Consider the following 13,528-nt stretch of genomic DNA (forward strand, 5'->3'; position numbering starts at 1 on the left):
ACCTACTCAGATACATACTCAAGTGAATTCTCCACCAGCTAGAATCACCCAGATCAGTGCAGCTTCTCCTTTATGCAAATAAGTTCCACTACACCAACCACATCTTACTCTCACACAAAGGTGTATGTCCCTATCCCAATTGTTCAGCCGTTGGTACCTCATGACTAGCACCACAAAACTTAGCATACAAATTACAATAAAGTATATTGTACACTTTATATCCATACCGGGATCTTAGGCTACTTCCAACCCGATAACAACTGCTCAACATTAAGCGCATTCACATCTATGCCACAACAAAAACATCTTCTCCTCTCATCACATAATCTCAACAAAATACTGAAATTATAGCATGCAACCCTATTAATGCTTACTCCTCCTGTGGTAAAACTCTTTTCCGAACTGCTGGAATCCCACTGATCTCTGAATCAGAACTTGGACTTTAAAGGCTAGGGTGGGTTTGGGCAAGTCTACAATTGGATACGCTAACTCCCTTTGCTTCAGTAGCTAACAATCTGACAAGCTGCTATCTTGATAGTGTGCTGGACCTTGCACCAAAATCTTAGTCAATTTGTCAAAGATTTTTTCCCATTGGTCGTATGGACCTTTGTTAGTTGATGTTCAGCATTGAATGGAAGAAAACATCAACAATACTTTTATACTTGTGAACCCAATGTAACTTCACAATATGGACCAAGAATCGCTGAATATACTTAAAAGGTTTTATTTCGGATTATCAATCAGTCCAGTATATATACAAACCAAGCATAAGTTCAATAAATGCAGCATGACCATAGGTATGCAGTAATATCTTAGTAGGTTAAGGAGCAATAGAATGACATATCGAATTGTGATATTAATAATTACAATCCACATTTGTAAAGCGCACAATCACCCGTTAGGGTCTCTAGGCGCTGGGGGCCGTCGGGAAGATTAAGCAAGCTATTGCCCAGAGTCATATGGTGCTGGACTAATCTGCCCCCGGTGCCGGGGATCGAACCGTGACCCCAACTTCTGGAGTTAGTCGCCCAGGCCGCGGCGCCACACCTCTTCCTAAACCACAAGTGTATCAAAACAAATTAAAGCAAACCAGTATTGCATAAAGACACTGCCTTTCTCTCTTCTAAACCTAGATCAAATATAGAGTCATCAATCAAGGGTCAATAAATCTGAGGCATAAAGGAAAATGTCAGCATGATCAAACTCCAGTAGAAGTCCAGAGAAAATGCATGTATGGTATAAAGCTTCACACATGTAAGAATAGGGCAATCATTGAGGTCTGTACCTGTCACAGGCCAGATGTACATACCTTTGAGTTAGCAATTACCTAATAGCAAACTTGTGCGATTTGCTTTTAGGTAATCGCAAACAGCGATGTATTACAGTGTGTTTTTCACTGCTTGCGATTCCCAGTGGGTCGCAAGTAGACCTACCCCATTCATATTCATGAGGTAGGTTGCAACATCCGACCCATTGGGAATCGCTAAAATCACAGGGATCGTGGCCTGCTGGGGTCTGCAGACCACCATGTCTGTGATTGCTTTCCAATAAAGCCATGTTTTTTTTGTTTTTTTTAAATATAGCTCATTTTTCTTAAAAGTAAAACCGGATGCATTTCAAAAAGAAAAACGAAAGGTTTTTAATTTTTTAAGAGTTCAGCAGTGGTACATTTTTACAACCATTCACAAAGGGGAAAGGGGTCCCTTGGGGAAACCTTCACGTTTGCAAATGGGTAACCACCTACTTTAAGTATACTGTAAAATGCAAATGTTTTGCAACCGCATTTCGGTTGCAAAACATTCACATATACCACTGCGGGTTGGTTTGCAATTCAGTAATAGGTTACCAAATTTCAAAATAGGGTACTGTACATTCAAAAAGTCTTGTTTGCGGTCACAAACAGCCCGATTCTGTGAACCAGACCGTTTGCAAGCTCAAAAAAGCTACTTACATCTGGCCAACAGTCTAAAGGGAATCTCTCCTAACTTGAACTATGAGAACATCAATTAAAAGTAACATGAGATTCAGAAATATTCCTATCTTCCTCACACCACCAGAGACCAATCAGAAACTACTTGAGTGCATCTGCAACAAGGCTTTAGGTTCATATCGTATCGAACTGAAACTGCAGTTCTCAGCCTTGAACATCTTTCCATCCTGGTACATGATGAACAGAAGGTCTCTTTTGACTGGTGTTTCTTGATGTTCACTGCCAAATTTCTCTTCAAGCCTCTCTATCTATAGTCTAACACAGACAATAAGCCTTTCGCTAGCTAACGCAAATCATTATAATGAACCAGCAAGGAAAAGAGAAAACATGTTGGCAAAGCAAAATGGATTTAGACTGAGGCCTGTAGATAAGCTAACTTTAGTTAAGCGTTCAATGTGCACTTACAATACATGTGCATGTACAACTTTAGAAATAAATGCAAAACGTGAATGAAAGAATACGTGTTTATGCAAATATAGCTTGAAGTGAAAATTTGAATAAGAATACATAAGTTCATTATTAACTGTGCATTAGTGCAAACATATAAATCTCTAGTTATATAGTGAATAGTTTTCAGTAATGAGTTTAAATTCTTCACACACTTTAATAAAGTTAAGGCACACAGTGATTATAATGTCAAATGCACATATATAATTGCATTTCTGAGATGTGTAACGGTGGAGTCTAAATTGGTCTAGTCTCTACTCCATGAAATAAAATCCTTCAGAGTGCAATTGATGTCCGTACCAGGTTTAATGACCAGCATCTCAGACAGATCATAAGTAATCAGTTCCTTTGTAAGTCCACCTGGCCTTGTTTCCGATACTAAAATAGGTCTCTCTGACACTTTTTTTTATTTCTCAAGGACCTTGAAATCTTCAGTATAAAATGCCTAAAAGGTTCGTTCTCTGCAATTTCTACAATTTGAGACTCAAAACGTGCACACAACTACAGACACAAGTGCCCATCAAACAAATACTTACATTTTAAAATATTTTTATTTATTTGCAAACAAAACCTATACAGAAATCGAAGACTCTAGCATAGTCACTTTAGCTTTTTCCTCTTAATGCATCCTCTTGTGTACACTAGTGCTTCAATTGAGGTCACCAGTCTTTCATACTTTTGTTTGCTGTACTTGCTCTGCTACCACAAATTAACCTGAAGATATCCACTTCATTTTTTGCCTCCAATTTCAAATTTCTTGAGAAATTCCTTCAAATTTACAGAGCATCTCTAAATATTCACATGTTTGGGGGTGGGGAGGTGTGTGTGTGGGTGTGCTTGTGCGCGGGTGTGTACGCGTGTGTGTGTACACACTCTATTATTCAGCTAATGTTATTTATCTTTCTTAGCAGTTGTGGATCCCTTAAAAAGGCATGGCATACCTACAGGGGTCCACGGACCACTAGTTGAGAACCATTGTTCTATTATCTAAATGACAATGGCCCTCCGATGTTTGGAACCATTTTAAAGGATACATTATTTATTTTGTGACTGCGCATGACAAAACTTAATTTTGTTCTGAAATAAAAGTGAATGTTTTAATTTCCTTTTTTTGCCCATATTTTGGCTAATGATATTTTTTGTGTTTGTAATTGCAGGTGGCATGTGACTTGAATAAAAGGTACAGATATTTTATCTCAAAGGTTTCTCAACATCTTTTCAAGATATGTGTATATATAGGTAATATGTTGCTGAAGCCTTTGTAGAATGTTCACTGTCTGCTCATTAAGAAATTCAAATACACACGCTGTTCCGATTCCTTGCACATTTTAATGGTTGCTTTTGCACAATTGTTTTATTTTTTACTGTCCGAATAGTCATGAGGTTTTATTTTTTGTTTACAGTACTTTATTGTTTTGTTCTTCATTTTCAAAAACCTGGTTGAGAACCTTTCTGATGTAAGTCTGTTCCTTCTTGAAAAGATTCAATTGCTTTTAAAGGTTGTTGGTTTTTGCACCTATTCCACTATGTGGTTCTTATAAAGCCATTATCACTGGAAACTCACTCCCTTATTCTTTTCTGCCTAGTGGTCGATTCAAGAACTGCTTTCTCGCGCTTGCCTCTTTTCCATGCCTGGAACAGTACCCATCCGTTTTCTGGCACACAAATATTTTATCTCATAAAGAGTTGTGAAACGGTATTACAGAGCAAGTGACTCCTGCTTTGGTGACTGACATCTTGGATAGAATGCAGGTCGAAGTCCAGGGATATTTGCCTTTGCTCTATGGTTTAACAGTTCCTGAAAGAGCGCATACACAATTATAATTTGGCTTCTCTTCAGTTCTCTTCTTCCTGAATTAAGCCATATTTTCTCAAAACCTTTTAATGCTTTTGTACCAGTAGAAAACTCTGTGCAGCGGGTACAAATAAACCGGTTGTAACCAGAGTCCAGCATTAACCTGAATGTCATCTGTGATGGCCACTGTTCGACTATCCATGATTCTAATCCTGATGGTAATCCCACTATATTTTCCACACCTTGTAATATTTCTGGAGGTAGCCCTTGATGCCTTGGCACAGTAATCCATAATCTGTGTCCATTACCTCATAAATGGTGCCATTAGCCAGCAATGTCTCTTTGCAATTAATATCATCGCCACCAGCAACCTTCTGCCTCTCTGTGGCTCGCACTTTACCATCATGCCCATAGGGCCATTGTGAGTTCCGGTATGAATGGTCTACTTATAATCTGGACAAGTGTGGCATGAACCAGGGACAAGCATTGTTGTATGACCGGGCACTCCCAAACTGTGTGAAAGAAGGTGCCCCTCTATAGGCAGTAGGGACTCATTCCACCCTTCATTCTACTTGGGCTATTTGGACTATGGTATTTCTGGGGTAGGTATTTTAGTTAGAGGGGATCGCATTGATTTGCTCCTTGCTGTTTCTCTGCTGCAGGGGTAAATACCTTTGGCTTCAGCATTCTTCATCTCGGGAGGACGCCACTCCTGCAGGGGAAAAAAACTTTGGCTTTAGTCTTGTTCATCACAGGAAGGCGCCATTGCCGGTGCTCAGGGGCGAGCCCCTTTGGCTCTGTGTTGTACCTGGTTGTTGCACTGTGAGAAGGTCCTGCTTCACATTACCACGGCATACTGCATTACCTACCCGGCAACCCCACCTCCTTCATTTATCTCCTGGGGGCACGCATTGCTCACATTGCTGCTGCTGATCTGGATTTCATTTGTCATCAAGCACCTAGTTCAGCTCTGACGTTTCTTTGCTGCTCACTGCTCCTGGATTGTCGGGGTGGGGGTGGTAGCCCTTACCATTCTGTTCTTTGCCAGCTCACTAACTGCTCTGCATTAAAGCATGAATGAGCAAGGGTCATATTTAATGGCCAATCACTGCTAATTTGTGCTCCTCCTTTACAAATGCAAAAAGAACAATTGATGCACATAATGCAGAACAATGTCATACATTCAGCCCAGTACAAAGATCCAGGCCCAAATCCATTGTTTTTTTGCTACCCATGCCATTCAAGTTTGAACCTAGCCATATGTAAATCAGTCTTTACCCTGCGCTCAATGGGAACATTCCAGCCCTAACTGCCAGTCCAGGTCCTCCCTGGACTGCAACCAAGCATCCTAGGAACGGTTTGGAGTTTCACCCCTCATCAGCCAGGATAGCTTGACTCCAGTAGCATGTAGAGCACAGGGCCCACTTCTGGCCAAACCTGTCTCACTCGGGGTGACGAATGCAAAAAGAACAATTGATGGGCAGAATGCAGAACAATGTCATACATTCTCCTCAGTACATAGATCTGGGCCCAAATCCATCGTTTTTTTGCTCCCCATGCCATTCCAGTTTGAACCCAGCCATATGCAAATCAGTCTTGATCCTGCCCCCTCGAGGCACAGGGTCAAGACGTATTTGCATATATCTGGGTCTTAACTGAAATGGCAAATTGAGCTAAAGAACGATGATGGATTCAACCCAGATCTGTGACTGGGGGTGAGTGTCTGAAAAGCTTCAGCTCTTCGTCCATCATCTCCTTGTGTTTGCCTCCTTTACAAATTGGCAAGCTCAAAGCCACCGAAACCCTACCTAGGAAACAAAAGAAGAGCTATAAGAAGGCCACTAATGACTTTAAGGCTGACTCCCATCCTAATACAACGCTTGAAGGCATTGACGGGGGGAATTGGACCTATATTTACAAACAAAAGGAGGGATAAACCGGTTGCTACTAACAAGGGCTCAGCTGTAACCGAGATTGCAATGTCTGAGACATTGTCTGAGTCTACAAACACCATTTTCGCTCACTTTAATTGTAAGGGATCTGTGCCTTTGATTGTAGAGCCTTTCATTGTATGTGCTAATAAGTATGCTGTTCTTGCTGATGGGCACCCGTGTTCTGCTCAGGGGGAGGGGGAAACACTGAACAATTAATGATGGGTCTTGTCAAGGCGTTCTGCAGCACTATGGCTTCTGGTGCAGGGTCTGAATGTTCTTCAAACGGCTGAGTTGATTAAACACCTGCAGAAAGAGGTATATGTGTTAAAACAACAGATCGCTGCCCTGTCTGATGAGGGTGGAAAGTTGTTGGGAGGGCCCTGCGTCCCAAGAGTTCGCCTAATGTAGCTGCTGGAGCTTATACGACCCTAATTGATATCCAAATAGACGTAAATGTAGCAGTGATAAAAGGGGGAACCTTCAGGTGCCCAGGAGAATAGGAGTGAACTCCTTGGCTCCAAATCCATCTTCCCCAAAAATCCAGCCCAGAACACCCCTCCCCATCTCTCGCAGGACTGGGGCTCTGAGAAAGGACCTTGGGCGACCTGTTCCATGCGCAGTGCTCTGTGGTTAAAGTCTTTTTCCCATCGGGACTTAGAACTAATATTTACTGAGGGAGAGGGCCAGAGAGCCAGACAGGGAGATCAAGCAGGATCTTGAGCCAGGGGGCTGGAGTGGATATGGACACACTAATAAATATATGTACATATTATGTAAGAACTGTACGCCGGTGTCATTCGTTAATCCGTACAGACATTCTATATGCCAAAAGGCTGCATGCCACATCAGCAAATGAGGGTGCGTTTGATTACATCAAGCTCTGTTTGAAACTCAAACAGATGATAGATGGGCTTGTGGGGCTGGAAGTGTGCATACACCCTCCGTCTGGTTCTCAAATTCACTACAAACATAATCCTCCGGACCCCCTAAAGTCCCAACTTATTACCTGACCTCCAGCCCTTCCCAATGACCTGGGTCTGTCAATAGTGGATTGACTTAGTAGTAGCCGTCTGCATCATCTGACAATTAGAAAGGAACCCCCTGGTACTGTTATACCACCTTTGAATGTGCCACACAAATATGGAACCTCCACCAATATTGACCTACCTTTAACATTGTTCACTGTGATAGCTGGAACTCCTCTGAGTGTTTCGGATAAAATAAATATTCTGTCCTGGAATGTGGCAGTGTTAAGACCCAACTAGATGACTCCAAAAGGGGCTTGTTTATAGATCAGTTTGATCTATGCCTGCTTCAAGAAAATTGGTCCCTTGATCCTGTCTTTAGATTAGGTTGTGTCAGTGTTTTTTTCCAGCTAGCTATAATAGGAAAGGGCACCCCTCGTAGGCTTTTGCTTTGGGTGTGTACTAAGCTCAATGGTAAACTCTGTTTACTTGATGTTTCCTCTCCCGACATTCAAAGCATAACTGCACAGGGACAGATAATCATCCGTTTTACCTTTATAACATTTACAATTGTGGAATGAGAGGGGGAGAAGAATCACCCACTTATAAAGCTTTTTTGGCCCATAGGGAGAGCTTTGATAAACAACAAAGGACACTCAATTACTAGTGTCGAGGATGAGGAATGGGGGGGGGCGTTCCCCGCAATAGTTGTTGAACCCGTTAAGCGGTGGATTGAGGCTGCTTATCAACTCCTCTCATTTACACTTTTGCTTAGGCTAAGGGCATCCACTGGGTGCACAAAATCTGATTTGCAAGAACTTCCCACTTTTAATCAGCAAGGGCAATCCAATAGGATTGAATATATACTAATCACCCATTGTTTGTGGTGTTTGTTAATTGACATTTGACATGAGGGCGGTTCCTAGAACAGATTGCGATCATAATGCTATGCACTGCATACTGTCTAAACCATTTAACTACTCGAAGGGTGTTCGTCTTTCACTTTTCATTGGCTTGTCTCCATTGCGTAGACTAAAATGGCCTATGGTAGAATTAGATCTAGAACACAGCATTACTATGGATAAAGCTCTCCTGTATGGACTGCGAAATCTAGATATACCATGGTCACAGCAACAGCGACCTCTGCGATTTTATCCGTACATGTAAATCTTTTCTATTTTATAGGCCAATGCTTTTGTGGTAAGCCATATCTGGGACCAATCTCACGTAAAACTGGCAAGTTATGGTATAGTAAGGGTTGTAGACAGGCTGGAAATGCACTACGCCGTGCCATTGAACCTGGCATCACAAATGATATCAGACAAAAGAGGAAAATGTATAAGCAGTTCCAGGTAACGGCAGGAAGGAGTAGGAAAACCCAAAACTAGGAAGACTTATTTGAGGAAGTTAGGGACAAGAATGATAGTTCTGGGGGATTGTAACCACAGTGGGCGAAAGTGGGAAGTCCTATTTAACAAGTATAATTAAGTCGGACTCCTGGTTTAAGTATTTGACTTGTATGGTTCTCCCTTGGCACATGAGGAGGCGGTAAGCTCACTGTTCCCCATGGAGGTCAATGACTCTTCACCCCTGTCTAACATTTGATGTAACAAAAACCAAAGATACTATCAATTGCATTGCCTTTGCTAAAGCTGCTGGATTTAGACAAGTAGGCCAGCTATACTAACAAATTGTCCAATGCAATTTTGGAGGGGGCTGAAATTCCCGCTAGCTGGAAAGCAACTGAAATAGTCCCCATCTATAAAATGGGCTCCAGGACCTACTCCTTAAATATAGGCAGATAAACCTTATTAATGTGACCCAGAAGGTCTTCTGCAGGCAGGTCTTAGACGGATTTGATCTCTGAATATATAAACATTAAGCCCTGTCTCATTTTCAAGCCGGTTTTAGAAGAGACGTGAGAAACATTGATCAGGTTTTCAGACTTCTTGCCATCTACTGGAAGGCGGTCATCATATAGAAGTCACATATTTATTTAGTGTTTTTGGACATGAAGCCGTCATTTGACTTAGTCCCCTGCCAAAAATGATGGGAAACATTGAAGGCAAACAAAGTCCCTCATGATCTGCTGAGTATCTTTGTGCTCTTTTACCAGAATGCTTGTGCCCCGGTTCGCTGAGTACCTCAGGGGGAGCTGGCGGAACGTATTCAGGACTTGAAAAATCCTAAAAATTTTACCAGACCTGCAGGTCTAGTAACTTTAATAATCTACTCGACCTAACTATAATGTACTTGGCCCGTGAACTGGTCTCAACGCTATACGTACGAAGACAAACTGACTTTTGACCTCTGTCTCTGAAAGCTGTGCAAATATGACAAGATAACAAGATTTCTCTTCCAGGGGATACTCATTAATAGTCATAAGCACTGAATTATCTCCGCCCATGAGCGGGAACCCGGAACACATAAACAATATACATATATATGTGTAAATATATCAAAAAGTACATAGTACTAAACTAATTATACACATATACATGTATAATAACCATAATATGCAGCCTAACATATATACATAGGCTAATAAAGCCAAAATTACACACGTTCTGAAGCATGAAAATATGCTGTATATAAATGCAATAAACAGGCATGAGCCTAAAATGCATTTCATAACCATGAAAAAACTTTTATTTTCATCAAAGAACCTGTTGTAAACAGTTATTAGCCTAAAAGGCTGCATATGAAAAAATATCTGTGTACAGAAAATCAGACTGGCACCCTGCCTTTAAGGCCCCAGAGAATCTGCACACTTTGCCTTTAAGGTCTCCAGGAGAACTCTGTTCCCATCATGCACCACAGGTGACAGTTAGGTCAGTTCTTTTTTCCGGCTTGTTCTGTGAGGAACCTGTAACTTGAGCTCTGCTAGTTTAGCAGTTTTTCTGTCAGAAGTTGATTTTTTCTTGTCTCTTTTGACAATTTACTATTCTGGTGGTGGTTTAATACCTTTTTCTGACTAAACTGTTGGTGATTTTTTAGTCAGAATGCCACCTTTATTTTACAAATGTCCTTCCTGTGGGAAGAAGATGTCAAAAACTGACCCACACTCTGTTTGTGTGGTTTGTCTTCCAGCTTCTCATAAGGTGGAAGATTGTTATCACTGCCTCAACCTTTCTAGTAGGACTTTAGAGAAAGAGAGAAAATGAGGTTGCTGGGCCTTTTGGAGAGAGAAAGCCATGGTGAGAAGGGTTCCAAGGGCTTGTTATCATCTGCCAAGCCATCTTCTCAACACAAACGTCGAAGATCAGCTTCTCCTGAAGGTAGAACTAAGAAACATCGACTCCAGGGAGCGTCGCCGTCAAAAAAGGGGCGCTCGATGTCTAGATCCAGATCACCGTCCGCATTGTCGGCGTCGAAGAGGGCTCCGTCGACGTCGAGGACTTCGCCGGTGAGGCAAGGTTCAGCGTCTCGACAGTCGCCGTCAAAATCTTTCTCGACGTCGAGACATCTGGTGTCGATTGCAGTAAGGACGACGTCGGGGGTGCAAGGTTCGACGTCGAAGGATCGTAGATCGATGTCGAAGGAAGAGAGGCGTCTGCCGTCGAAGGATGTGTCGACGTCGAAGGATCCAGTGTCGACGTCGAGAGGGAGTCATCGATCGGCGTCGAGGAAAAGGTCGACGTCTAATCCTAAAAAGAGATGGTCGAGGTCTCCATCGCGGCGTAAGTCGACGTCGAAATTTGCTTCGGGCTCGAAGCATGGAGCAGAGTCTAGGTCTCCCCCACCTGATGAAAGGTCGGTTTCAAGACTATCAAGACCAGCCTCTCGGACCTCACTTAGGTCTTTGTCGAGGTCAGAAATAAGTCCACAACATGTGGTGGCGTCTTCACCGCAGGGTCAGCAAGACGACAGGTCTGTGGTGGGTCATGAGACAGTGCACCAGGACTCTTCTGTGGTGGCGCATTCTGACTCAACCTCAGGGCAGGTGTCAGATGACAGGCAATTGGTGCCCAGACAACGGACCCCATCTGGCTCATTTAACTCTGAGCACAGTGTAGTCTCCAGAGCCTCCAAGTCTTCAGCAGAGCTGCATATTGTGCAGGTTTCACCTGAGGTTTCACCTGAGCGTGTAGAGCGTCCTCTTAATATGTCACCGAGGTGGCTGGAAAGCCTGAGACATTGGAAGATGCGTCCGGATGCAGGACTGGTGGGGATGAGGGCTCCGGTCCCTCAGTCTGAGCTGCATAGAAGATCACGCTCTAGATCCCGAGTGAGAGAGCGTTCGAGGGAGCGTAGGAGGCAGCAATCGGCAACTCCTCAGACGGCTTAGAACCCCTTCACCATCTTCTACGTCATCTGCGTCCTCTTCAAGGTCTTCATATAGAGACTATTCTCCCACTATATCATCTACTCCACCTTCCAGAGTGTCTCCCGTAGATGATTTGAGCACATTTAATGATGTACTATGTCGTGGGGCAAATACGTTTAACATCAAGATGGCAGTTCCCCAAGTGACATTGTCAGTCATCTTTGAAACCCTACATCACAAGACGTCTGGCAGGCCTCTTCTGCCGCTAGTGCCCGGTTTGATAGAACCAGCAATGAGAACATTCTTTTTTTTTTTTAAACCTTTATTCATATAAGCAGAGCAATACAAGCGCAGGCCTACAACCACTGGGGCCGGCCGCAAAATCAGGAGATCAAAAACAGAGCAGTTTAGACGTGTATGGTAAAAAGTAAGTACAGTATAGCCGTGAGATGTGGTCGTAACACAGGAAGCGCAAGGATAAAAAAGGTTTCATTTTTATGGTTTTAAGAGGAGGCAGCGGCTATATCTACCAAGGCGCCATGCAACACAGTCAGAGAAAAGGAGACGGGAGGGGTATATCCCCCCATGCAATCAGAAAACAATAATAAGGAACGGGGCCAAATACACCCTACGCCCACCAAAGGTGGGCCAGAAGTAAAGGACAAACCATAGCAAGCAATTTAGCAAGACGTCGTGTAGAAAGCCCACCCGCCCCAAACAATAAGAAAGACAAGTGCAGACACCGGATAAATAAAGGAGAGAAAAAAAAAGAGAGACATAGCCAACCCCCTTGAAAGGGGAGAAAAAGGGACCATAGAACAAAACAAATTATAATAACAAACACCCCCCATCACCGCCACCCTACATCACCGTAATGGCTATGGCCTACCCCACTAACAGCGTGTCTGTCGCCCCAGAGTCACCCGAAAAAAGGGAAATAAAAGAAGAAGAGAAAAATAACGAAAGGGAGAAAAAGAAAGAATGAGGAGAGGAGCCGGCGATGGAAACACTCGGTCCCCCCCCATCCCCGCAACAGAAAACTTACAAATCGAGGCCAGAAAGAATACAGAGAAAAGCCAACGCACAGGGTGCAATCAAAAACAGTCCACAAGACGAGTCCTGGATACGCCATTAACTAAGAGAAAGTCCCGCCAGGATCTAGGCAAGGTCACCCCTGGCCACTTCTGTGAATAGTAGAGCTGCCATACCTCCGTGCAATCAGGAGACAGTACGACACCAAAAGTCCATACCAGTCAGGTAAGGCAGGCGGCATCTTCGCACAACACTGTCCCAGCCACCAAGAAGTAGTCAAAGATACATGGCGGCAGCCAGAATGCAACAGTACGCCAATCACCAATGCGGCCAAGTCCAAAATCAGGTCTGCCCAGCACGGAGTGGAGAACACAAGATGTGGGAAACATTGCCGCACCGGCGCCAGGTCCATTTGTTCCCTCAAAATCGTAGACTCATCCGGGGACCCCGGCTCAGCAACCGGAGGAGAATCAACGGGACCAACTCGGGGAGAAGGCACTACGGTACAAAATGGCGGATCAACAAAGGCAGCGATCCGTAACTCCAAGTCCCGGGACTTCCAGAGCAGATCGGTTCGCAGAGTAACCAGCGCAAGCAGCACATGACTTCGTGTAAGCGCCGCCCCAAGTAACCGAGGTCCGGGGGTCTCAAATGCAACAGTGTCACCGTCTCCGGGAGGGATACACTCCAAGGGGCCATCCGCCATCTTGAGCACATCGTTCGCCGCCATTGTCCCCTCCACCTCCAAGTCCATCATGACCGCCAGAGGCAACAGGACCCACAGTCGATCAGCGGCGGTCGGCGCCCGGCGAAGAAAGGAGAGTCACCAGAAGGCCGGGTGTGCTCCTAGCAGCTCTCCGGGAGCCAGGCACCGGTTCCCGGACGGGACTATTAACAGGAGTGGGCGTCCCACCCAAGGGGCACCGGACAACACGGCTTCTCTCCGGTTCACCAACCGCTCGGGCATACGGGGCGACCCACTATTGGGAGTGGGTCCGCTCCATCTCTCCCGGCTCGCGGCTCTCAGGCTCCCACCAACAGGCTTCTCATCCGGACCAGGGCCACCAACACTCCGAACACCGCCGGGCAGGCGCTGTA

At 44.2% G+C, this 13,528-nt stretch overlaps 1 protein-coding gene across 2 annotated transcripts in view; it reads left to right on the forward strand.

The window, feature by feature from the left end:
* Positions 1 to 13,528, forward strand: part of LOC144819045 (uncharacterized) — a 444,234-nt gene that overhangs the window by 126,317 nt on the left and 304,389 nt on the right. For both annotated transcript variants that reach the window (XM_078677028.1, XM_078677027.1), the window contains exon 4: positions 3,595 to 3,617. In XM_078677028.1, the coding sequence (XP_078533154.1) occupies positions 3,595 to 3,617 (23 nt within the window). The remainder of the gene's footprint in view (positions 1 to 3,594; positions 3,618 to 13,528) is intronic.

This window comes from Lissotriton helveticus, chromosome 2_1 (genome assembly GCF_964261635.1).
Source record: "Lissotriton helveticus chromosome 2_1, aLisHel1.1, whole genome shotgun sequence".
In the NCBI taxonomy this organism is placed as follows: Eukaryota; Metazoa; Chordata; class Amphibia; order Caudata; family Salamandridae; genus Lissotriton; species Lissotriton helveticus.